The sequence below is a fragment of the Trichoderma virens genome, assembly GCF_000170995.1.
Source record: "Trichoderma virens Gv29-8 chromosome Unknown TRIVIscaffold_5, whole genome shotgun sequence".
NCBI classification, from domain to species: domain Eukaryota; kingdom Fungi; phylum Ascomycota; class Sordariomycetes; order Hypocreales; family Hypocreaceae; genus Trichoderma; species Trichoderma virens.
Genome location: NW_014013744.1, coordinates 1,948,377 through 1,973,090, shown reverse-complemented (window position 1 = coordinate 1,973,090; position 24,714 = coordinate 1,948,377). Strand labels below are relative to the sequence as shown.

The following is a 24,714-nucleotide window of genomic DNA, read 5'->3' as shown; positions in this document are numbered from 1 at the left end:
GGGTTATAGAAACGTTATGAATCCGTCAGGTTGCCCAAACTTGTACCAAGATCCTACATGGCGTTTGTAGACCGCCTCCAAATCATAACAGCTGCTATAGCCGCACACGCTGTTGCTCCCAGGGTAAGATACAAACTTGTCCGATCAGGTGTGTCGTCGTCACTCTTGGGGAATGCAGTGCTTGGGTTCGCCGCCGCCTCAGCAAGAGAGACAAACAGTTCACTGATGCTGTTCCAAGTGACACTGACATGCAAAGGCGAGCTCATGTTTAGAGACGACGTATACTGGTCAGGCTGCAACTCGCTCCGCTGCATGGTTTTGTCCCTGTCTGCCTTGAGTGCAGTGTATACAGATGGTAGCTCGTCTAGCTGAGGGTGCTTTTTCCGTATGTCCACAATGTGAGAAAACGAATCGGGGTCGGACGAATCGTATGCATAACAAAGGAGATCGCAAGCGTCCAATTTTGCCTGGTTTTCCAGAATAGCCGGCTCAAGCTCACCGAGCTCCTCGAAAATGAGATAGACTTGCTTTCCACCAGGAAGCTCCACACTGTTGACGGCCCGACGCGGCTTGATTGTGGGATGGTACAAGTCGTCAAACGGACGGTTCAGGAAAGCTTCCAAAAGAGATGATTTACCGGCTCCCGACGCGCCGAGTATATAACAATGGAAGACGTTCCTTTCAACACGCCCTGGTCGCCTCCGCCTCTTACGCGGTTTTGTGACTTTGAGTGCTGATGTGATGGGTTCCTTTGGGTTGGGAGGCTCAAAGCCGAGGTACGCTAGGTACTCTAGAGTTGTCTTGGGTTCTAGAAACGTCGTCATGCTCCATTGAGCCAGCCAACCTTGCAAGGTGATATATCCACCTTCATTTCTAACTGTTGAGGATGGGAAGGAATCAGCCCAAGAAGTGGGCAGCCCAGGGGTCGGGGCGAAGAGCGCCTCAAGCTCTTGGTCATTGAGACCACCATCGTTGTCTTTGTCGAATAGTAGGAATAGATCCACAAAGAATCGGTACCCGGCAGGGCTGAGCTCGGCCGAGCAAAACTCTGGAACCTCGAATTTGGGGTGCAGGAAGTTTTCCTCTAGACTCAAGCTATCTGTGTGATGGTACTTGCGCAAGATGATCCAGATAGTTTCGTGTCGACCTTTTTCGGCATACATTTTGTTCAGCTGCACAAAGCCTTTTAGGTTGATACCCTTTGATAGGTCTACATCGCCCCGAAGGGATTTCGATATGGAAAGCTTGATGTTCTCCAGGTCATCGTCCGTAAGGGGCTTGTCGAAGCACCGAGATTGAAAGTCTCGCATTTCCTGGTTATCCAGATAACCATCCTGGTTTTTGTCGCAGAGATAGAAGATTCGCTTCAAGGCCTCAACGCATGAGGGCTTGAGATTGCCTTCCTTGTAGTCGAAGAGGGGCGCAATTGGGTGGGTCACAGCCTTTTGGCATAGAAAGAAGACTTCGTTGACGTTGCGATGCTCCCTTGCGCTGGTTCTGATACACGAGTCGATTTCTCTAAACTCAGCCATGACGGGCAGCATCTCCTCTTCCACTACCTGTGATGTGCTGCTCTGGCCCACTAAATCCGACTTGTTTGCACATAAAACCACTGGGACATTGACACCCAGTGATCTAAAGTAGGGCATCCAGAACAGGGCAACGCGCTCGTAGCTGTAATGATCGGCGTACACAAGCAGAATGACATTGCATTTCCGAATCTCCTTACGTAGCGTCGTTCGGTCTTGAGGTCGAGCCGAAGTGTCAACAATTGTCGTAGTGACATTCTCCGGCGTTCCAATGCTCGGCGGAATGGTAATTTGAGGCAGGACGGGTTGGATCTTGTTGGTCATAAACTGGTCCTTGACGAGAGACGCAATCAGGCTTGACTTGCCCGTGCTCTCATCGCCACATACGCAAATTCTCACTGAGCGAATAACCCATCAAGTCAGCTCCAGTTCAGTTCCGTAGACTCTCCAAGCATCATGATTCCCATGAGCCTTCGGAGTACGGCCGGGAAGCAGGCCGGATCAAGTTCTTACCTGCGGTAGGCATCGCGCAAGCTCTCAAGACAATGCCGGTTGTTCAGCCAAGGTTACCTCGAGGCCATGTCCTCAAGCAGCGAGTTCCAGGGTATCTATCGAGCAGTTCAGGCGCCAATATGTACGAGCAGAAGCTTGTTGTCTGTGGAGCCGAGCTGCGAGATGCGAAATCTAGTGCTTCCACGTCACAAGCCGCATCGTTGCAGCAGCTAAATTGCCGCGGGGCTGTTGGGCGCTGCATGGGCTGATTTGGCAGGCGGTGACGCATGATACGTGGAGGGACGGGCTACCTATCTAGTAGTTAGCGCTAAGAGATGGCCACCTGAGGTGCTATTTGCAGCTGCAGTTCCTGTTACAGACCCCTAACAGGCGCTGAAGTGGTGTGCACGGGGGCCCAATCAACAGCTGGCCGATGCTCTGCATGTGTGTACCTACATGTACCTATTCTGCAGTGGTTTGCGTTTTGGTCTTAAGGAGAATTACCCAGTACATGTGCTCGTCAGGCAATGTGAGGCAATCTGCGGCAATTTCTACTAAATTACGTGTACCTGAACTCTTCAAGCCTCGAGTTGCTACCTGGAGGATACATGGGCGCGCTGCTAATTTCATCCAATCTCTTGCACGCAGATTGCGCCTCGACTTCCACATTGCATCACCTCACGTAGGCTCACGACAATTGCCAAACAGGTAAGGAGCTCTCCATACGGCGCACGGACAAAGTCCCTATTTGCTCCCATCGCCTGCAGGAAAGCATCACTGGCCGTCTTATGGTTTAGTGGTTCAAGTGACCGGCCAACCATTCAATCGTCAACTGTTGCATCTCCACCGAGAAGTCATTACCCCACACGCTATTCCTCCTACCTGGTCCTAGTCCATATTATCATCGCTCCGGATAAAGACCCCCAGCAAACGGCGTCGCAAATACGTCCGCTTTCTTTGCCTCTGGAGAATGTCCTGATCCAACCCTCGATTCTCTAGGTTGGCCGTCCCTCTGCGAACAGCACACGAGCATTCACACGAGCATTCACACGAGCATTTTCAGTCGTCTAGCCGGTGTATCGTCATTCTGATATCTTCGTTTATGCTGCCGAGAATCGGGATTTGGGACGCATATCATCCGTGATAGCGATTATCGAGCATCTTTGCGCGACTGCTACGGTTCATCTCGACCAACAATCATCATATACGAGGCGCAATTCATATCTGTGCTGCCTCATTCGAGCAGACATTGTATTTTACGACTCATCCTTCCAATAACCCGCCAACATGTTGTGCGTACTTGCCATTCTCCAGACTCCCCGTCCATCTCCGATAAGGCGTTCGCGGTTGACAAGAGCAGTGTTCTACCACCCCCTCCGCGATATCCCGCAGGCGCCTACGGCATCGGCATCGGGGGCGTCGTGCCCTTGATCGAAACTAATAATACGTTATCGAATCCGAGCGGCCCCGAATACCAGTTCCTGGTCGGAGAGGGTAGGTCGGACATAATGCGACGGCACGGATGCGGTGTCTTTGGCTGACGGAATGGCGCATAGGAACATACGTACTCAAGGAAGACTTGCATCTGGCGACGCCGCCGCCTCATCCGTCCGAAGCACCGGTGGTCAATCCCAACCCGCTGGCGACGAATCCACAACCTGCGACTGCGGGAACGAAAATGTCGATCCTGAGCCTGGAAACGCGACCAGCTCCCTTCTTCTACAAGGGCCCGTCTGCTACTACGCTGTCACTTGGCGGGACCACGAGCATTCAGGAGCACCCCAGTGAGAGCCGATACTCGACTGAGGGGGGTATGAGTAGCGAGGATGGCCGCGCGACATCAAGCGAAGTGCCGACCGGCTCCATGACAATGGGATCCGCGCCGGCATTTGGAGAAGGCAATTCGTTGCTTGCACCCACCGTGTCAAAAGACATCAACAAAAAGAAGAAGCCCAAGAATAATGTGACTAAGAGCAACTCTTCCTTCATCTCGCGCGTAATTGTTAATGATAATCTCACGCGGAAACTGACGGAACGCCCATCTGATGGCCTGTTTGCTTTTGCCAACATTAACCGTGCGTTTCAGTGGCTAGACATGTCGTCATCAACCAAGGTGAGCTATAGCTACACACAGACTCTGGCCGCAGCGATTTGCTTGGGTATGCTAATACTAATACCGGCTACAGCAAGATTACTTGACAAAGATACTCTTCACTAAGGCTCATTGCTTATGCCACGACGTCAACATGGTGACAAAGAGCGTTTCGCATATTGACGTGATTATGGGCTTCTCTACCGGTGAGATTATCTGGTGGGAGCCCATCTCTCAGCGATACACTCGTCTTAATAAAAATGTAAAGATGATTCCCTTGTCAACTGACTGAGAGCTATGTTGACATGAAACTAGGGAATAATCAACAACACTCCCGTATCTGAAATCCGATGGATTCCTGGCTCCGAAAACCTGTTCTTGGCCGCCCATATGGATGGCCTGCTCGTGGTGTATGACAAAGAGAAGGAGGATGGCCATCTGAATCCCGAGGAAGAGGGATTGAACGCTAGTGGCAGTGGCAGCGAGGGCGAGCTCTCCAACGGATCTGCCAATGGCAACGGAATCAGGATCAACAAATCGGTGCACTCCAAAAACCAAAAGACCAACCCCGTGGCTGCTTGGAAATTGTCGAACCAACGGATAAATGCATTTGCATTTTCGCCTGATAACCGACATCTCGCAGTGGTATCAGAGGATGGAACGCTGAGAGTCATAGATTACCTCAAAGAAGAGTAAGCAAGCCCGCAGCGCCCGTGGGATATTATTGGCATGATCTGGCATATTGACTGATGAACAGGCTCTTGGATCTGTACTACTCATATTACGGGGGGCTATCATGTGTCTGCTGGACGCCAGATGGGAAGTACGTCCTCACTGGAGGCCAAGATGACTTGATCTCTATCTGGTCAATGGCCGATTCGGCTCTGGTCGCCCGCTGCCAAGGCCACCGATCTTGGGTATCTGCCCTTGCATTTGACCCATGGCGATGCGACGACCGAAACTACCGGTTTGGCAGCGTTGGAGAAGATGGCCGACTTTGTCTTTGGGATTTTAGCGTGGGCATGCTTCACCGGCCAAAGACCGCTGTAAGTCGATAATTGTGCCAGGGGATGAATGCTAAGCGTTTGGCGGCTAACTTTTTTCCCCTTTCTTTTCTACAGGTGCCAGCTCGCCATCGAGGGTCTGTATCATCGAGAATCACGGCTCCGCATAGGACGGACACGAATACCTCGGTGAACTCTGGAGGCAAGGGTAGTTCTGGCGCGGAAGATGAGTGGGAGGAGAATGTGATTGCTCACCCCGTCCAGCCTCGGGCAGTGATACCAATGCTGCCGCCTGTGCTTGTAAGTGCTCGGAAATACATCCACGAGATCTACATCAACTAATCCCACCCATTACAGACGCACGTGGTTGATACCCACCCTGCGTGTTGGTTAGCGTTCACCGAGGATGCCGTTATCACGAGCTGCAAGTCAGGTAAGACGTCAAATCTTATATCTTGATAAACTGCACCAGTTTCATTGGCTGATCGAGACAAACTCTATAGGCCATGTAAGAACATGGAACAGACCAGGCGTTCAGACAGCGACCCAATAGGAGGGCTGATGACTTAATGGATGGATTAGGCGTTACGATGGCGCTTTTCCCATTTTGATTGATCGTTTTTGGTTTGCGTTGGCCAAGATTAGGCGAGCGAGAGGTACTTGCTTGGTGTTTCTCAGGGATGGCTGTTTTGAACCTTGGAAGTGTTTTATTGTACATTTCCCTTTAATATACTTACTAATGCAGCTTGTTGAAAGTATGTGTTGAATTGAGCAAGACGTGTTTGGTTGGACAGCGGCAAGCATCACCTGGATCAGTTGAAGGCTGACACCACGTCTACGGGGTAACAGGGCACACATGAGGCACAGCATATTGCGAGTACGTGTATCGTATATCAAAAGCTTCCGGATCCACGGATCCATCTACAGCCTCACATGTGCCGACGCGACATACTTGAACGGGCGCTATGGTGCGGACCCGAATGGCTGCCCCCCTTGTCCATCGGGATAGGATGATGAGCTGATTCGCAGTGGAGCAGTGTCGTCAACGTCATTCGATGGGCCTCATGGCACCAGCACACGCACGTGCCGTAGAGTTTGCTTGTCGTCTGCATGAGACAGACATGTGAATGACGGGCCTGTACTCCTATGTGCTGCAGGCTTTGCCCCGTTGACGACCTATCAGACAGGCTCTGGCCTCCAAGGCGTTTCGGCTCACTTTCCATCTTTCCGAGAGCTGGCCGAAGTTGTCATCAAGCTGCAGACCCGTTTCTGGAAGGCTAGGCGGAGCAGGCGTGGGGGGGTGGTGATGAAGTTGGAATGCGACGCTGTGTGGTAGCAGTTAGGAGAATTTCGGCTGCTGATGCGGAAATTATTGCATCTCATCTTGATCAGATGTTGTCCTGTGTCATGATGCATTTGTCGAAACATGTCATGGCACCACTCTCCTCTCCTTTTCCAGGCAGCTATTGACGCCGAATCTCGGGGTTGAATATTGAGAATGACCACGAAATGACTTGATTTTCGGCGAAATGGCCGACCTTTTTCACGCCGGAGCAATTTACGGCTTGGGCTACTTGTAGACTCCGTGCCTCCGTGCAGGGCAATCCGAGCGCCTAGTAGCCGGGGCTACGGGGGCACGGAGATTCTTGGAGATGAAGTCGGCGTCTTGGTGCAGAGCGGTTGCTCGTGCCAGGTCGGCGGCTACATGTGGATTCCGGACATAGTTGCCAGAGAGAGAGATCAGTCAACGATAATCAGTCGGTGCTAATGACCGCTAGCAGGGAGAAGGCATGAACTAGCAGATTGAAGAAGAGAGGCGAGGCTCGAGAGCTCCCGAGAACTCGCCGTGCTGGACGGGAATTAACGGTAGCAAGAAAAAAACAAAACATGATGAAAATTGTTGTGCTTGAGTTGTTGAGTCGGAACACATGTCAACGTTGCAAAAGCTAGGGGGTCTGTCACATCCCGTGCTCGAGGCGCCATCTAGGATTCGCAGATCACATCCACTATGGAGCATATCAAGGTAGCATTAGAGCAATCTCTAACAGCGATTCTCGATGCATGGGACACAGCAAAAAACCGAAAAAGAAAATTTTTTAAATAATGGGCCTCCTTGAGTGGTACTGTACATAGTATCAGCTGCGAGGCGGTGGGCGATTCAGCTGCTTGTGATTTCCCTTATCTCTTGCGCTATTATGCCTCAAGACCTTTCCAGGTTTTTTTTTCTCTCTCGTGGCCCTTGCAAGCTCGGTTTTTCCAGAGTGGACGACGCAGGGTCCCTTTTTTTTTTTTTTTCTTTTGGACGGCCCGCAGGCGTTCCACTGATATCAGCAAGATCAGCCAGGGCTGGTATCCCAAGCTAGAGCCACTCATGGGACCCCCCTGGCTGGGCACATGGGCTTGGTATCAGACAGCTTCGAGATGGCGTTGTCGATGCCGAAGCTAGCAGCCGCGGGTCTTGATACGAGCTTGGTTATCTGGTTTGAGGATGTACGAGTACAGGTACATCACTGGAGAGGGCAGAGGGAAGGGTGGCATTGCATCGGTAGAGACGGTCGTTTATCTTCGGTAGTTGGATGCTGTGGGCTATTATAAGACGTAGACGCACATGTAGGCAGCGTAGGATGATGATGACAACGACGAGAATATTGTAATCATGGCGGCTGAGCTTGGATTTGTATAGGTAAGATGAGGCCCGGCCGAGGTACTACTAATGTAGGTAGCTAAGCCTTACAAGCAAGCAAGATTGATGGCCAAGATAGCATACAAGTAGGTAAGAAGCCAAGCCTCAGCAAACCGAACTAGCGACAGTTAATGCCTTGGTCACGTCTCCACCGCGCTGCAAAGGGACGGACAATCAGATACAAGTATTTGAGTATCTTGCAGCTGCTAGTAGTATTACAAAAGAGATGCGTTGGCGGGCTGAGTCCAGCGGGATGCAGCCGAACGAGGCGGACTTTGGCCTGCAGCGCGATGGATCAGGCTCTCTGCTGAAGCTGACCCTCTCATACAGCAGCAGAGGGTCAGCTGGCGTTTGGGAGAGTGAGCACTGCGAGATATTTCCTTGTTAGTATTTATCCGCCGGTGCATTGCATTGCATTGCACTCGGGGGTTACTACGAGCAGTTGAATAGAGTCAAGCGGGCAGCACCGCCTCACGACGCAATCAATACCAAGACGGCGTCTATCCATACAAGCACGATGAAGTATATTGCCAAGGGCTTGGAGATGCTTGGAGATGCTTGGGAGGAGGCCCAAGTAGCGGTACCGCGGGGCAAATAGCCGTTTTGTCGTTTCGTGTCGTGTGAAAGTGCCGGCTGTTTGATTTGCCTATTACAAGGTCCGATGCCGGGGGCGGTTGCGCTGCTGGACAAGTTTTGCGTCGATGATATTATACAAATGGCTCTGTGATGCTAGCAAAGCTTGAAATAACCGTCGTTGTGATGTGGCATTGAATGGCTACGTATTCCAGGTACTTGCTGCTGCTACATTCCTGTCAGTGCGCAAGCATCGATGTGAGGCGAGGTGAGGCGCTCGACCCGCAGCGGTACTTCGTATGAAGTAACTTTTCCGCGCTGTGCTTCTCAAAGCGGCATTGCCTGTCTCTCTGTGTCTGTGCACGAAGGGACTCCCGCTGTATTATTAGAAGCAGCACTAACGGCAAAATAAAAAATGCAATCAAATGAAAAAAATCAAATCGAATTGTGTCATTTTTAGTTTCCATAAAAAAATGGGAATCCAGGCGCCCATTCCGTTTGCAAGCCCCAGCGTCATCTTGACGGTGGCTTTTTTTTGCCTTTTGCTTCCCCTTGCGTGCCACGACTCATGGCCCAGAAAAGCCTTGACGGTGCCTGTTTGGCGGGCTCAACGCTCCGTTTTCGGGCTTCTATTCGGGCTTCCATTTTTTCTGAGGCTTCGCCTGTCTGGCATGTGTCAAGCCATGGAGCCCCGGCACTCGGCTTTCGGCCGTCATCATCATGACCTTGTTATGGCCTGTTGCCGCTGCACGTACGAGCGAGCGCATGTGCACTTCGGCAGTGAGAAAGAAATTGGATGAAGAAATGCTGTGGAGTTGAATGGAAGTATACATGAAACCGTCCAAGCACAGGTACCTTGGAATGATTCGTCTGAAGAAAGAAGCACATGCATGTACAGGACAGCACAGCACAGCACAGCACAGACAGGTAGCACAACGCCAACAAAGTGACGAGATCGGGTTCGCTCGTTCCACCAGCCCACGGCATTTCGATTGATACTCTATCGGGCGCCCGCCTCGTGGATCCCAAGCAGCCTTTATTCCCGTAGGAGTAATACTTGCCCGCTGGTACCTGTACTCGGAGCCGCCATTGATACGGATGCGGACGATGAGAAGCCACGGGCAGAGTTGCTGTCATGTCGACCGAGTTCCACACCTCCTTGGGCGTCGTCCCCGATATCGTACATGCTTGTACATATCGCTGCACGAACCGTCGAGCCCTGTGATTTTCCCGAGGCTTGGCTCCAAAGTCTCTCCCTCTTCTTCTCCTCTCCCATCCCTTGTAACTCTTTTCTCTTCTCTTCCTCTTCCTCTTCTTCCTCTTCTTCTCTCCCTTCTTCTCCCTCTCATCATCAAATCTCTTCGCTTGCCACCCCCTAGTATCGCGCAATCTGATCACGGTCCAAGACAAGACAGACTCTCTCGCATTATCGGATCCACCAACCGGGCAACTAGCTGCGAGCCAACAACTTCCGGCTCTTGACGGAAGACCCTTGCTGCGGCGTTTATCGAGCCCCGCCGCTATCAGCTTGGTCCCTTTCTCGGTGCCATACCACCGAGAGCGAGAGGCCTAGAAGTTTTCCCACAGCCAGTCAGCGCTGTCAGTGTGTGTGTGTGTGTGTGTGTCAGAGGCGAAGGCAAGCAGAAAATTTGGCGCGTGGCATGTCAGCCCATTGAATCCTAGACCCAACGATCGTCTGGTCTGCGTGCTCGTCTGCGTTTCCACCTCTTTCTCGGCTCTGGCTGGGGGTTTCCTTTCTTCTTCTTCTCTATACCACTTCATCTCTCCTGATTTTCCCTCTCTGGGTTTTCTTGGCCGTTTTTTGCAATTGCGGCTTTGCCAAACCCGAACCATGCCGTCATTTAAGCCATTTTCTTCGGTGACAGGACGTCATAGCTATAGTCTATTTGATGTCAGGTGAGTTTATCTTATCGCAACGGCGCAACGCTCTTGGGGCAACACATGGTGGACAAACACTCTCCCAAGTTCAAATTGCACAATGCGCCTCTTCTCTTGCGGGTTACTAAACTAAACTCTTCTGCTCTATTAGATTAGACGATGACTTCATTGTCTTTCGCGGAAACGAACAGGAGTCTTCCGGCCAGCTCCTCAAGGGCGTCGTCGTGCTATGTCTTTCTTCGCCCCTCCGAATGGAGGACGTCCATTTGCGTCTGATTGGGACTCTCCGACTGCAGTATGCTTCCCCCGTCAACTATTCGCCTTATCAGTGTGTAACAAGTTCTAACTCTGCCGTTTGTCTCTCCAGTTGGTCTGACCCTGGATCTAGCACACCAGGCGTGACTGGCCAAAGAGTCGATAGGACCATCACCATCCTCGATCACAGATGGCCGGCCTTTGTTGGCACCCACGGCAAGAGCATGACTCTGCCTGCTGGAAACTACGAATATCCCTTCGAATACACCCTTCCCGGCGACACCGCTGAGAGTGTCGAGGGCATCCCCGAAGCATCCATCACATACCGGCTAAAGGCCACCGTCAGCCGCGGAAAATTTGCCTACGACCTGCACGCCTACAAGCACCTCCGCATCATCCGGACACTAGAGCCCGGCGCACTCGAGTTTCTGCACGCCATGAGTGTGGAGAACATCTGGCCCAACAAGATCGAGTATTCCATTGTCATTCCACAAAAGGCCGTGGTTTTCGGCGGCACCATCAACCTGGAGATGCGGTTTACGCCCCTCCTAAAGGGCCTCGAGCTGGGCGATATCACTGCCAAGATGGTCGAGATACGGGATTGCTTCATCCAGGGAGCCACTGGCCTAAACATGCGGGAGCACCGAATAGAGCGCGATGTTGCGACGTGGAAGTTTGCGGTGGATCGCGAGGAGCATTGGCACGACATGATTGAAGACAGCGGGCAGGAGGGCTGGCTGCTGAACAAGCCGCTCCCTCTGCCCAAGAAGCTGCGCCAATGCATCCAGGATCTCAACCATCATGGAATCAGAGTAAGGCACAAGATCAAGCTCACCGTCGCACTCAGGAACCCGGACGGCCACATTTCCGAGGTAAGTGTTTCACAGCGATGGGGATTGTGTGGGCTCAGCTCAGGGCAGTGAGACATCGGCTAACAATGCGCGCAACAGTTACGAGCGACGCTCCCGGTTTCCATCTTCATCTCGCCCAACATTCCGTTCGACGAACAAGGCAACCTGGTCAACCAGGCTCCCGGAGGCGCGACACTCGAACAGGATATCGGATCGATTGCGCCTCCCGGATACGGCGAACATGTGCTCGACCAGCTTTATGACGAAATGGACGTTACCGGATTCCAGACACCGGCTGTGCACTCTGGGTTCAACAGCCCCTTTTACGGACACTCTCGGACGGGCTCCTCGGAAAACCTGGCGGCCTTTGCCAACAGCGCAGCCATCACGCCGGCTGCTCTTTCTTCCAGACTGGCCGACGTCTCTATAGACCCGTCGCAGCGAAACAGCTCATACCACTCTCTTCACGTTGCTTCTGGAAGAAACTCACCTACACACGGGTCAAATCACACCTCTCACACACCCCATACACCGCATACGCCGGCTCATCTCAGCCGCACAAACAGCGAGGAGGATGAATCTAGTTCTAGAAGCTCGGCTGAACGAGTCCAAGTAGACGTTGCGGAGTTTGCCGAATTGAATCGAGTGCCGAGTTATTCAACAGCAGTGAAAACTCCGGCACGGTCTCGCACTCAAACGGGCATCTTTGTCCCCGACTACCAGACTGCCCTGAGCGCTCCGCGGACGCCACCCAACATGGAGCTTAGCAACAGTAGCGATGCTTTGTCGACAATAACTGAGCACACAGCAGGCGAGGCACACGAGGTGCATGAGACACACATGCAGAGCGTTGCTCGGGCCCTGTCGTCTCCCATGGCCCGGTCTAATTCGGATGACACCTCGGCGCACCGGAGGTTACATCTCTTCCGTGCCAGGGATCAGGCCGTTTGAGAGTGAACCGATTGCACAGCATTGATTTTGCACCATGAAGCGAACGATCCCCCCTTTCTGTTATTTTCTCCTCTTTCCTTAATCATCTTGTTTCTATACGGCTACATATATACGAGCCTTTTCTTCTTTTTTCCATCTTTTATCAGTTTTGGTTGGGCACTGTAGGGTCGGTTGGTTGTTACAGGCGTCAGCGATTTATGCGTGGCTTTCTTTCTTTTTTTCAGGATACAATCTATAGACTTGGGCATCTGCGGATAGAGGTTATCATGACTTTTGTTTTTCCTTCTTCTCCCCTGGGCATGCTATTAGCAGCCTTGTCGGAGCTTAGTATTACGAACTACCCACAAACACTACCACAGCAATAGCAAAGAGGCTAATGGCCAATTTTGTGGACGTCTCTTCCCTGTCTTAGATTTCACTTGATCACGCTGTGACTGTGTTCTGAATGCGATGCCGCCAAGAGCGCTGAATGTTACCGACCTTATGCAAGTGGCGTTGCAGTTCAGTCGGGCCCCTCATGGCTCAGGGGCAAATCCTACTTATGCAGGGACTACTGATGCCAATTGATCCTCATTGGCCTCATTGGTGGCCGTGGCTGTGTCTGACGCAATGAATGAGCTGTGGTGATAGCACTGTATGTAGGGAGTGCGATACAAGTAGGCAGATCGAGTTGAACAAGATAGCTGAAGTACAGCATCAGTTCTGCAGCCACACCGGAAAGGCCTCTCCTGAGACAAACGCTTCTTGTCTGCGCAGCTGACGTCACGGCCGACACTAAAAACGCCGGGCTACGAGGCTAGAGGGGGATGCGCTGCAGAGAAATCAAGATTTGCAGCGTGTTGGAACATGCAGCATCTGAGCGAGCCTTTGGACTCACGATCGATCTGCGGGGAGGGAAGAGGGCGTTCAAGAGAGGCCTCACGGCGTTCAAGAGCCGACGAGATAACGAGAGATCCGGAGAGCGGAATATTGCAGTAGCAGCCAATACGAGTACGTGGTTGATTCGTATCCCCTGTGCTGCTGAACCCCCACTCGGCAAAATGAGACGATGACATTTTTTGCTGTATCTGGACAGCGCAGGCTGGAGGGGCTTCTTGGTTGGAGACGGGAGTCTATGATTTTGAAGTTTCGTAGGTACAGCAGTGGCCAAGTGCTGAAGTGCTCAATTACAGCTACCACTTACACAACTTGCCGCACGCATCATCGAGCATCTTATGACCACAGCCATGGGTCATGATCGTCGTGATGCGATGCTAAAACAAACCACACAAGGCGCTAACACAACCGCCAAATGTGGCGAACCGCCCCATGGCCCTTTTTTTTTTCTCCCCTTCCACGATGGAGGCTCTGAGAGCTCAATGGCCCGATTTTGATGCTGCCAGGCCTGGACCCCCCAGCTAAAGCAGGTGTGGTTAAAATGTGTGACAAGGGGAGGCGGCATCAAGGCCGGCCAGTGACCGCCAATGGCTGGTTGTCCCTCATTTACTGCAACCTCGTAAACCAGTGACTCTCCTTTGCGCGCTTGTCCTCCTTCACTCCTTGCTGCGCTGCTTGCTTTTATTCTTTCTGCTCTTTATTTTAGAAGCCTCGAAGATCAGTCATTGGACCTCTAGTTCACATCTTTTCTTAATACCTCTGCGAGCACAACAAGAGATACGTCTTCTTCACCATGGCTTCGCCGACTACCACTACGCTGCCGTCCCGCGCGACGACGGGGTTGAGCGACGATGCTATTCCGGAGGCGGATCCCTCTAATGTACGTGACACGGCATATGCACAGCGGGGAGAGGAAGCCTCTTCTCTTGCTGAGGTTTGAAGTGCGAGCGTGCGGGCGGCTAACCAAGCGAAATGTAGACCGCTGGATTGCTTGCGGAACGTCTGCAGGCGTGGAAACACATGGTGGGATATCTCGAGGAGTATGTCGAGGCCGTGGAGAAGGTTCACGGCCGTCAGGCCAAGGAGTACGAGAAGGTCTTGAAGGTGAGATACGGCCCCTGATTGCTCCTCCTTCTACACTGGTTTGGCGGATTGCCAGTGCTTTTCTTGTCTTTTCTCTTCTTCTTTTTTTATACTGACATGCGGCGTCCCGACAGACCATTTCGAATCCCCTGCGTGAGGGCCACCACTTCGACCAGAGCCTTGGCGGCGTTGCGGGCTTCTTCGAGAACATGCGAGCCAACACCCAGGCCATGATCAACACCAACATCGAGACGGAGAAGAGCATCAAGGGCTCCGTCCTGCCCATCCTCGATCGTCTGCACAAGGAGATCAAGCACAAGGCCAAGGAGCTCGCGAGCGGCGCGCAGGCGGCGGCCAAGGAGGTCGAGAAGCTGCGCAATGTGACGCAGAAGCACATTGAGCTGCTCGGCCAGCAAGCCGCCGCATACGACTCGCACGGCGGCCGGCAGACCAACAGCCACGAGGATCCGTACGTGGTCCGCCGCGGCGTCATGCACCGCCTTAGCAACCAGGTCATCGCGGAGAACAACCACCGCAACGACCTCGTCTCCGTGCAGAACAACTTCCGCACGTTCGAGGCGCACATTCTCGAGGTCGTCCAGCAGGCCATAGAGGGCTTCACCCAGCTGGTCGGCGGCCAGGGCGAGAAGATGCGGGCGCTCAACAGCGACATCCTCGGCACCGTGCAGTGCATCCCGCGCGACTTTGAGTGGACAAACTTCCAGCACCGCGCTGCCGACCGACTGGTCAATGCAAACGACCCCCCGCGCTCCGTCGAGGCCATTCAGTTCCCTAACATGGAGCACGCCTCGACAAAGGCGCTGATTGAGGGCTCGCTGGAGCGCAAGTCGCGCAACAAGCTGTCCTTTGGCTACTCCACCAGCTACTACGTCGTGTCGCCCTCAAAGTTCTTGCACGAGTTCAAGGACTCGGACGACACCCGCAACGACCCCAAGCCCGAGCTGTCCATCTATCTCCCCGACGCCGTCATCGGAGTGCCCAACGCCGAAAAGTTCAACATCAAGGGCAAGGACAAGAGCGGCACGCTGAGCAGCAAGCTCACTGGCAGCTCCGAGCTCAGCTTCAAGGCTCACACGCCTGCCGACGCCCAGCGCTGGTTCCAGATCATTCAGGGCGTCACTAATGCTGCTCCTGCTCCCATATCGACCCCAGCATCCCCTGTAACCACGTCGTCACCCACCATGACCTCTCCGGTGACAGCGGTTCCTGCAGCGGCAGCGGTTGCAACCAAGGCGGCCGATGCTGATGTCAAGTCACCCGTTGCCACGACCACGCCCGTCGAGAAGCACCAGGCGCAGGAAAATGGCGTTACGGGCGGTGATGCAAAGTCTGCTGCTTAGTATGTGGACGGGACTATCTGGGACTGGTGAAGAGAAGGAAGAGGCCAAAAAAATTGAGGGGACGAGGAGTTTTTTTCGATGTTTCTATTGTTTTTGAGTGGTTAATGATACCTATCCTGTGAAGGAGACTGGAACAGTACTTAATGCGACGATTCTAATAATGAGGGGGCTGAGTTCTTGGTATAATGCGTTACGGCTGAGGCTGAATTGACGTGTATTAAGCCAAACGGTGTTTTAATCTCCGTGTGAATCTAAGAATTACGTGAAATAAAATGGTATTCTCCCAGCCCATGATGCAATGCAATGATCTAAATCCGCTTCCATTTGCCGCGCCACCCGTATTCTTCCTCGCGAGGCAAATAAACAAAAACTCAATCGTATATATGCATGTCTAAAACCACCTCCCCTTTAATGTCATAAATCGTCCACCTTGCGCTTCTGCGCTCTGAGCACGGCCTTGTGCGTCTTGTTATGGAACTTTACGTCGTCGGGATACAGAGGGTTCCAGACGGTGTTGCAGATCTTGCATTCGGAGAAGGGAGCCTGGGCGGAGATGTTGAGGGTGGTTTGGATGGAGGGAGAGGGTTTCGGTTTGCGGCCGGGTTTTCCCCGCCCCGGGGACTGGGTGGGGGATGTTGAGCTTGATGTGGTTTCTGCTGTTTTGGAGGTTGTGTTTTGGAGAGGGTGGCGACTGAAGTGTGGTTGGGGGGAGTCTGAGTTTGAGTCTTGGGAGGATTGGTCGCAGGGTTCGTGGGAGATGGCTTTGATCTTGAGGAGTCGGGGTTTTCGTTTCGAGGTGTGTTTCCGTTTCGGCGATGCTTGGGGAGCGATTGGCTCTTCTGATTGTGAATCCTGTGGCTGGGATGGAGCATCGTCTTTGGGTTTCTGGGGAGCCGGTTTGAAGTAGCTCAGGATAGAGCCCTTCTTGGGAGACTGCGCGTGCGTGTCGGGTTTGCTTCGACTTGGCTCATCCTGTGTTGTTTTTGCCTCGGGTGCGGCTGTTACCGCTGCATCCTCGGACTTGGTGGCGGCATCTAAGTTGTGATTTGGAGAGCTCAGTTTCTCTTCATGCTGCTTAATGGCAGCTAGTCGTGGTCTTTTGAGCGGCGGTTCGCTTTGCGCCTCGGGGGTTGAGGTTTGTCTGCCGTAGGTACGGAGTGGTTTGTCCCTTTTGCGGAGATGGTGGTGTAGGCCAGGTTTCGTTCTGGGGGGCATTACATGAGCAAATAATCCAATAAAAAACAGCAGCTGGAGCTGGAGAGAGGACTGACATTGAATATTCAGGCGAGGAATTCACCATGGCTGCTCCAAGCGTATCGCGCGCGTGTAACCCAGATTCTCGGCGGTTAGTGTGCGAGAGCATAGAGCATCGCTCGGCTGTAGGTTCGCGCCCAATTAAAGACGTATGGTATATTTTTTGCTGCAATGCAACGGCGTGAAATAATATTCGTGGTTCGTAATTCGTAGACAAAGTAGCTTAGTATAGAGCTCAAGGAAAAAAAGACTTGAACCTGGGGGTGAAAACAGGCGCCAGGCTTGTGGTGCTCACGAGAATCGGCCCCACGCAAAAGACGCGTCGAGACGCGATTGCGATCACTTTACGCGATGTCACATGCACCCGCTTCTAAGCTATCGTCTTGTGAGCTTACGCACGCAACATATAGTCGAGGCGTTATATTACGCCACTTAGTGAATATTTTATATAGAGAATAAACTTTATCAGTGTGCAGCTTATAAAATTAGCAAGAGGCTAAATTGGTGATGTTTTTCATCAGATGAAATACGGCAAACTACCAGGTGCTGCACTTGAAGTTACAAAGAAGACAAAGGTATTCGTACAAAGAAAACAGAGGTATTGGCACAACGCTTGCAAATAATATACAAAACAAGAAGCGGATGACTCGTATTTACGAGTCTGGATTGTCCGTTTGGGTTGTCGGGTTTCTCCTCCTCACTTGCTCGTCGCCTTCATCTTTGCTTTGCAGCAAGATGCTCTTTTCGTCGCCCTCTCCTTGTCCCACAACCCATGTCTGGACAACTTCTTTGATCTCCTTCACTGCGCCCTGTTTGTTCTTCGCCTCGCCCATTCTCCACACATAGCTTGAGTAGACAGCTACTTCTGCAATTGCAACCAATATACTCCCACCAAGGGATAAGAATATTCGCGACGAAAGGCTCCACCAGCGGCCAGCAATCCACAACGTAACCGCAACACCAGCAATGCTGACGAGGAAGTTGATTATCAGCACGACTTGGCGATGAATTTCATTATATGTGACCTCATCATCTCCAAGATCTTCCGGCTTGGAGGGCCGGTTAACCTCAGCAAAGGCATAGGCAGCGTTGGGGAATCGGTGCTGGAACGTCTCGAGCGGAGGCGGCGGGTTGATCATGCGTTCGTAGGCTCGGGCATCTTCTTCGCGGCGAAGACGAGCCATTAGGACTTTGTATTCTTCGGTCTAAGGATACATAGAGTTGTCAGTAAAACACCATCATCAACATCCTGCTAAACGCATGACGCGGAAGGGCACCAACCGGTTCGGGCTTTGGTGGAGGAGGCGGGAAATAGAAGCGAGATCCCTTGAGTAGCTGCTCAAGGCTGTATTTCGGTGATGATGCCTCTGAAGCGCGGATCTTCTTGTAAAGGCTGATGACATCGGTGTGGGAGATGGGAGTGCCCACTGCTCGCTCTGGTGATGATGATGCGGCTGCTTCGGTTTCGGGTTGGCTTTGGCTCGCATCGTCGTTGGGCTCGTTCGCTTTGTTCAGTTCGTCCAGCAGGTTCAGAGCGTCCACCATGGACGGCGTCATTATCAGGAGCACCATGGTGAGTGGAGGTGTGTTGCTATCACAAATGACATGTACGAGTATGAAGAGCCGCCCGTGAAGCTATCAAAAGTGTAAAGGCATCAATTGATCACTCACTAAGGCAGGGATAGCCGAAGCCAATAGCGGGATGCAAGCTACGGAATACGGTGCGGGGCATCCTCTCTAGCGGAAGCTTCCTCGCCTGGACGCTGCCAATTCTGATTGCCGACCCGGCTTACCAACGACGCTAGGCTCGTAATAGCGGGCGTTCGCCCGGAGCGCTACGGGAACTGCTACGGATGGAACTGCTACAGCGCTGTCGTGCAGCAGCGTTACAGGGCTCATGGCCCCTGTGCTCCAGGGCCTATCGCTGGACAGCACCGTCCAATGAGCAGCTGCGATTAGGTCCAGATGCCCCTCGGCCCAGAGCCGTGCAAAAGTTTCGGACGGCTGGATTTGCGACTCAAACCACCAGATCTTAACGACTGATTGCGCGACTTTGCGGCCCTCGACCACCCCGATCTCCCCAGCCAGCGCCCAGACGCTGCGAATAGTGCGCTAGACAAGCCCGTCTCCCCTCGATTGCGAAGAGACCTGCCGCAGACCTGCCGCAGATGAGGCTCCATGCGGGAGCTTCGGCGGCTCTTCGCGATGCCGCCGGCCGGGTTGGAGCGTCGACGTGCCGGGTCTGCCACCGGCCCACGATGGCGGCGAGCACTGCCTGGAGGGTTTTGAGCATCCAGCAGGCCGGGCTGCACTCGAGCTCCAACCGGGGCTCAGCGTGGGCTGCCGCTGTCCAGGTGGCCACAAACATGGTGGGCAATGTTGCGAAGCGAGCGGCCAAAGACTCCATGACGATTGATCCGCTGCGAACCGTGGCCAAGGAGATGAAGTTTCTGACGGGCAACATCCGCAAGCTGCTGGGATCAGGCCATCCGGCGCTCGACCGAGTCGCCAAGTATTATACGCAGGCCGAGGGCAAGCATGTGCGGCCACTCATTGTGCTGCTCATGTCGCGAGCCACACATCTGTGTCCCAAGAGCCCGCGCGAAGTAGCTCCCGAGTCGGCGAGGGGCATCGACACGTCAATATCGCCCATGCAGATCCTAAGCGACGTCAACCCAATGGCAAGCTCGACGTCGTATGAAAACGAATTGGCCGAGTCGGCTAACCTCGACATCCTCCCGAGCCAGAGACGGCTGGCAGAAATCACAGAGCTGATCCACACGGCATCTCTGCTACACGATGATGTCATTGATCACTCTGTGTCGAGACGAGGTGCGCCGTCGGCCAATTTGGAGTTTGGCAACAAGATGGCTGTTTTGGCTGGAGATTTCCTCTTGGGCAGGGCATCTGTTGCGCTGGCACGCCTACGCAACGCCGAGGTGGTGGAGCTGCTGGCCACGGTCATTGCCAACCTGGTGGAGGGCGAGTTCATGCAGCTCAAGAACACAGAGCGCGACGAGCGCAGCCCCAAGTGGTCCGAGGAGACGCTGAGCTACTACCTGCAAAAGACATATCTCAAAACTGCCAGCTTGATTTCCAAGTCTTGCCGAGCGGCGGCGCTTCTCGGCAACGCGGATCAGCACACGGTGGAGGCCGCCTACTCATATGGACGGAACCTGGGCCTCGCATTCCAACTGGTGGACGACATGCTGGATTACACCCGAAGTGGGCAAGACTTGGGCAAGCCTGCAGGAGCAGATTTGGAGCTGGGACTGGCCACGGCACCGCTGCTGTTTGCCTGGAAGCAGATGCCCGAGCTTGGAGCTCTCGTTGGGCGCAAGTTTGCCCAAGAGGGAGACGTCCAGAGGGTGAGTCTTGCACACCTCCAACTGTAATCAGACGAGGGACTAACATGACACGTTGTAGGCTCGCCAATTAGTGCTCCAGAGCGACGGCATTGAGCAGACCCGAGCTCTCGCTTACGACTACTCCGAAAAGGCGGTTGCTGCCATTGCCGATTTCCCCGACAGCGAGGCCAAGGATGGCCTCATCGAAATGGCTCACAAGACGATCCAGCGCCAAAAGTAACCAATCACATGCATCACAGGTCAGGTAGCAGATAAACACCGCGGCAACCTGAAAACAGGCCACGCGGGGAGAGGGGGGGAGAAGGCCAACTGTTCTGGCGTTTGTACCATTATTCCACTCTTGGGCAAAAAAAAAGGGTAAATGTGTAATGAGAAGGGACACAAAAAAGGCATGAAAAAGAATGGGAGAACAAAAGGGCATGGTGTTTGGATGGAGAAACGGGGGGACCGTTTGCACTTGTTTTTGTTTCTTTCTCTTGTGTTGAAAAGCAAGGAAGCCAACAAAAAAAGACGGGATTATCAAATCACCACTTATTATAGGGTACACATGCAGATGTTGATAGAAAGGCACCAAGGTCGGCTATTTGATTTGCAAAACAAAAAATTAAAGTAAAATAAAAAAGGCGGAAACTGAATCATCAAAAAGAAAGACCCTGGGACTCAACGAAAAAAAAAATTAAAGCATGCGAATGGATATTTCGTGATTGGGGATGGATTGATGGATGCCCGAAGCGGAGGGGGATGGCGCGAGGACCTTTGATAGACCAACCAGCTTGTTAATAGAAAAGGCTATTGATTGCTGGATTTTCTTCGTTTATTCCCGTCGGCAACGCATTGCATCCGTTATGGTGTCATTCGCTTCTGGGAGGAGAGAGAAGACGTGGGATCTGGTGATTGGAGGTGTGTATATTTTGTATATTACGTGGTCTGCGAGTATATCCATGTAACGTAGGCATCGAATTCTCCGCAATATAGATACATAGATGCCCAAGTCTAGTCTTCGGTGGGTGTGATTTTTACCATGCTTTTGGTTATAGCAGTTCATTTACAGCACTTGGATTCAGAGCGAGGGTGCAGAAGCAATGATACCAAAAACACTCTTGATTCATGGATCTACATGTGCCAGTTCGATCATCTCGATAACGGCTGGTATAGTATACAACTTTTGAAAGAAAAACAGCCATTGAAAACAAATGCTAATCTAAATCGAAGCCCCCATATCCGACCTCTTCATCAGCCTGACCCTGGCGCCGTTGATCTGGTTCTTGGGAGCCCCCTTAATCTCCCTGCCGTCCGCATTGAGCATATCCATCTTTTCCCAGCGGCCGGGCATGGCAGGCGCCGTTGGTGTCGGACTGCCTCCGTGATATACAATCTCAATGCCGTTGACCTGTGATCCTGAGCCAAGCTTCCTGCAGCCATTGTAGTAGTATTTGCCCCGAGGGGCCTGTAGATCGTCGCTGTTTGCACCGCTATCGCACACCACCATCACCCCGTTGACCTGATCAACTCCAGAATCTGCTGTGCATTCGGCGTAAGAAGCGAGATCATGGCGTTGACCAGAGGTGTCGATCATGTATGGGAAGATCATGGGAGGGGCGCCGGCTGCCCACATAGTCGGCGCCCCGATGGCATAGTTTGTGGGAAAGGCCTGCATGTGAGGTGTGACATACGATGTCATCGACATGGGGCCTGTAGGCATCGGCGGGACGTAGAAGGTGCCCTCAAGGGCGCCATGGAGCGGGAGGATTTGTTCGCCTTCGGCGACAGGGCGGTTGTGTGTCTCCGGATTTGGTACCATGATTGATCTTGGGATGAGAGATCTCAGGTGTGACAATGCTAATGCAGCAGGGGGTTTGTCCCTTTGTTGTTCTGGAGAGAGTTGAACTTTTCTTGTTCAAAAACAAGTAGAAATGATAGAAGGGGAAGAGACAGAATGTTTCATAAATGATGACAGGATGAGAGAGGATGGTAGATGATGAGAACTGATGAAAACTGATGAGAAACGTCGAGGATATGGAGGAGTCTCTGCCCCTTATATATACAACTCCAAGGTGCACGGCAGCTCTTGGGATGGGGTAATCGACCTTTCCCTTCATGAGCAAGACCTACTTCAGCCATCGTCTCCCCTTTTTGGCACAGATCAGTGTCTTAGCCGACCAGTGTCTCACAGGTCAGGCAGACAATCACAATGGCGTAGGTGCCACCCCTCCTCCACGGCGCGTATATGACCGATTGGACTTGTCCCAACCAGCACACTGCAGCACCAGTTTGTGCTAGCCAATGTGATGACATTTCCTGCTACACTAGCAGCGATCGGGGAGGGCGGCTATCTTGTATGACTAGCTGGTTTGCGAATTCGGAAGTGTTGGCCAAAGCAGTCTAACCCCCCTTCCCCTCCCCGCCCTCTCAGCTCTGACGAGTGACTGAGCCGCAAGCAAGCCGTATAAGCAAGAGCTGACATGTCTCTTGCCACCAAATTAATGCTTTCACACGGTTGTGTGAACGACTTGATGATTCGATCTCTTCATCAAGGTTACCAGTCTCCTTCGATCGAAGAAGACGAATGTATCTGATTCTCCGTACACTCAGACCGTCAAGCAACTGGCTGGCCGGAAAAGGGGGACGATTGAATGCCACACAGCTTTGCCAAGGCAAAAGCGTGAACTACAAGAAGGGGGATCCTAGCACACCGGCTGCGGGAGGCACACAAGGCAATGGCAGAATGATGCCAGAATCCTTGCAAGGCAGCCCGAGATGGCAATCACTAAACTGCATATAAACATTTAGCGCCATGTATGAGTACAGCGTACATATGCTCATGCAGACAGTAGCCACTCACCGTTCAAGGAATATAGACTAACACGTCAAGCTCGGATCCTTACACAAGACCCGTGGGGGATCTAATGTTGTCGTGAATACGCGAGATTGTGAGGCTGAAGCAGACCTGGGCGCTAAGAGAAGGATGGATGGATAAGTAACCTGCAAGTTGATATTCAGAGCTGGTCTCGATTCGAGCCACGACAGCATGAGGTTGGGGAAAGGCAACAAAAGCATATCGTGTCAGCATTTGGTATGATGAACAGCAAGATAGAAATCCTTCGACGTCTTGGTGTCCGTATCTGCTTTCTCCACCGGGAGCAAGAGTACACCTCATGCTACTTTGCACTCCTGCATCATCACGATACGAGCCCGGCCTGAGACATTTCCGCTCACTCGAGTTGCAATCAGTCATTTTTCAGATTTGCGTCCAAGCTAATGGCTGCACCCATGGACGTTGGGTTGATAAAACATGTCCAAGATGCCTCTTCCCAGCATAGCAACACGTGTTGCCATACGGCCTACCTTGTTCATTTACCAACACATCAAATGGGCTGTTCCAGCCCATTATTGAAAAAAGCACGCACATCTGCATGTAACGTGAATCAACATCATTGGTCTGCACAGGAAGCATGTCATTTCAAGCGGTCCACTCGCCAAGGGAAATCGGTGGTTCCCCGGGTGCCTACGCGGAGACGCTGGCATTACCGATAGAGGTCGTAAGATGCCCATGTCCTCAGGTCGGCACTTCAATGCTCCCTCTCGCCGAGTGATGCCCCGTCCTCATACACGGTCACTAGAAAGGACGTGCCGCCGGCATGTACTCGTAGTTTATCATGCACTCTTCACAGTGGGTCGTGCAAATCGGGATCCTGCCCGGAGCAGCTAAGGAGACTTTGCTGTCGTAAAAGACGCTCATTGGACGCTGTGGCAGTGATTGGGCTGGAAGGATTGAGCTAATCTGTGAGTCTCTGGCAGCGCATGCCATTTTGTTTCCCATTCATGCGGGGAACGACCGATTGAGGCCGTACTAGCAGCAGGCCGGCTGCAGCAAGGTATTGGACCCCGATTTGGTGTTCTGGCCGAGTCAAGTCCAGACCATGCTCACATGCTCTATCTTTCCTTTTTCCTCAACTGAGACATGGCTGAGAGCCTGAGCCATTTGTCAACGGGACATAACTGCCTCGTATTTGGGCCTTGGGCCTTGGGCCATCCATGGGCAGTTGGGCAACAAAGCAATGGTCTGGACCGAGACCTAGCGGAGGCATACTGCATGCTTCACACACTTCATGGAGACGCGGAAGACGCACTCTGCACGCTGTTTCACATAGATGTGCCAAGGGGTCCTTTTGCCAGCCTCTAGCCAGCCTCTAGCCGCCTCGGAAATGTGATATCGGCCATCTTCCAGAGCCGTAGCGAATAGGCTGGACCGTCGTTTGCATGTAGCCGCTCCGCAACATTTATTGTTGTTGGACCTAACAATAACCTTGAACTTAGCAAGTTAGCCGTACTCCGGAACTGTAGATGCTTGCATTAGCTTGGCCAAGCCGGAACACGTGGAGCGTCTCCTCTTCTCTGTCTTATGTAATTCTCGGCTCTGCGGCACAGCTCTGGATAATCTAT

At 52.6% G+C, this 24,714-nt stretch overlaps 8 protein-coding genes across 8 annotated transcripts; 4 read left to right on the top strand and 4 right to left on the bottom strand.

Annotated features, from left to right (window-relative positions):
• Positions 1 to 53: 53 nt before the first annotated feature.
• Positions 54 to 2,055, bottom strand: TRIVIDRAFT_67465 (uncharacterized protein; the record flags this gene model as incomplete). The annotated part of the gene is made up of 2 exons (XM_014102540.1): positions 54 to 1,927; positions 2,043 to 2,055. The coding sequence occupies 2 exons, from the start codon at positions 2,053 to 2,055 to the stop codon at positions 54 to 56; spliced, it is 1,887 nt and encodes a 628-aa protein (XP_013958015.1).
• Positions 2,056 to 3,033: 978 nt separating this feature from the next.
• TRIVIDRAFT_76650 (uncharacterized protein) lies at positions 3,034 to 5,670 on the top strand (the record flags this gene model as incomplete). The annotated part of the gene is made up of 9 exons (XM_014102539.1): positions 3,034 to 3,313; positions 3,382 to 3,515; positions 3,578 to 4,134; positions 4,208 to 4,375; positions 4,429 to 4,805; positions 4,871 to 5,159; positions 5,235 to 5,417; positions 5,475 to 5,550; positions 5,621 to 5,670. 9 exons carry the CDS (start codon positions 3,309 to 3,311, stop codon positions 5,668 to 5,670), a joined length of 1,839 nt encoding a protein of 612 aa, XP_013958014.1.
• A 4,392-nt stretch (positions 5,671 to 10,062) lies between these two features.
• On the top strand, positions 10,063 to 12,721 carry TRIVIDRAFT_76647 (uncharacterized protein; the record flags this gene model as incomplete). Its single annotated transcript, XM_014102538.1, has 4 exons — positions 10,063 to 10,290; positions 10,424 to 10,567; positions 10,640 to 11,399; positions 11,478 to 12,721. 4 exons carry the CDS (start codon positions 10,226 to 10,228, stop codon positions 12,327 to 12,329), a joined length of 1,821 nt encoding a protein of 606 aa, XP_013958013.1.
• A 1,193-nt stretch (positions 12,722 to 13,914) lies between these two features.
• On the top strand, positions 13,915 to 15,934 carry TRIVIDRAFT_230333 (uncharacterized protein; the record flags this gene model as incomplete). Its single annotated transcript, XM_014102537.1, has 3 exons — positions 13,915 to 14,085; positions 14,184 to 14,309; positions 14,423 to 15,934. 3 exons carry the CDS (start codon positions 13,999 to 14,001, stop codon positions 15,647 to 15,649), a joined length of 1,440 nt encoding a protein of 479 aa, XP_013958012.1.
• Positions 15,935 to 16,063: 129 nt separating this feature from the next.
• On the bottom strand, positions 16,064 to 16,864 carry TRIVIDRAFT_190723 (uncharacterized protein; the record flags this gene model as incomplete). Its single annotated transcript, XM_014102536.1, has 1 exon — positions 16,064 to 16,864. The coding sequence occupies one exon, from the start codon at positions 16,862 to 16,864 to the stop codon at positions 16,064 to 16,066; it is 801 nt and encodes a 266-aa protein (XP_013958011.1).
• A 692-nt stretch (positions 16,865 to 17,556) lies between these two features.
• On the bottom strand, positions 17,557 to 18,475 carry TRIVIDRAFT_45267 (uncharacterized protein; the record flags this gene model as incomplete). Its single annotated transcript, XM_014102535.1, has 2 exons — positions 17,557 to 18,108; positions 18,140 to 18,475. 2 exons carry the CDS (start codon positions 18,473 to 18,475, stop codon positions 17,557 to 17,559), a joined length of 888 nt encoding a protein of 295 aa, XP_013958010.1.
• A 686-nt stretch (positions 18,476 to 19,161) lies between these two features.
• On the top strand, positions 19,162 to 20,491 carry TRIVIDRAFT_45693 (uncharacterized protein; the record flags this gene model as incomplete). The annotated part of the gene is made up of 2 exons (XM_014102534.1): positions 19,162 to 20,271; positions 20,330 to 20,491. The coding sequence occupies 2 exons, from the start codon at positions 19,162 to 19,164 to the stop codon at positions 20,489 to 20,491; spliced, it is 1,272 nt and encodes a 423-aa protein (XP_013958009.1).
• An 864-nt stretch (positions 20,492 to 21,355) lies between these two features.
• TRIVIDRAFT_215894 (uncharacterized protein) lies at positions 21,356 to 22,259 on the bottom strand (the record flags this gene model as incomplete). Its single annotated transcript, XM_014102533.1, has 1 exon — positions 21,356 to 22,259. One exon carries the CDS (start codon positions 22,070 to 22,072, stop codon positions 21,473 to 21,475), a length of 600 nt encoding a protein of 199 aa, XP_013958008.1.
• Between the last annotated feature and the right edge of the window lie 2,455 nt (positions 22,260 to 24,714).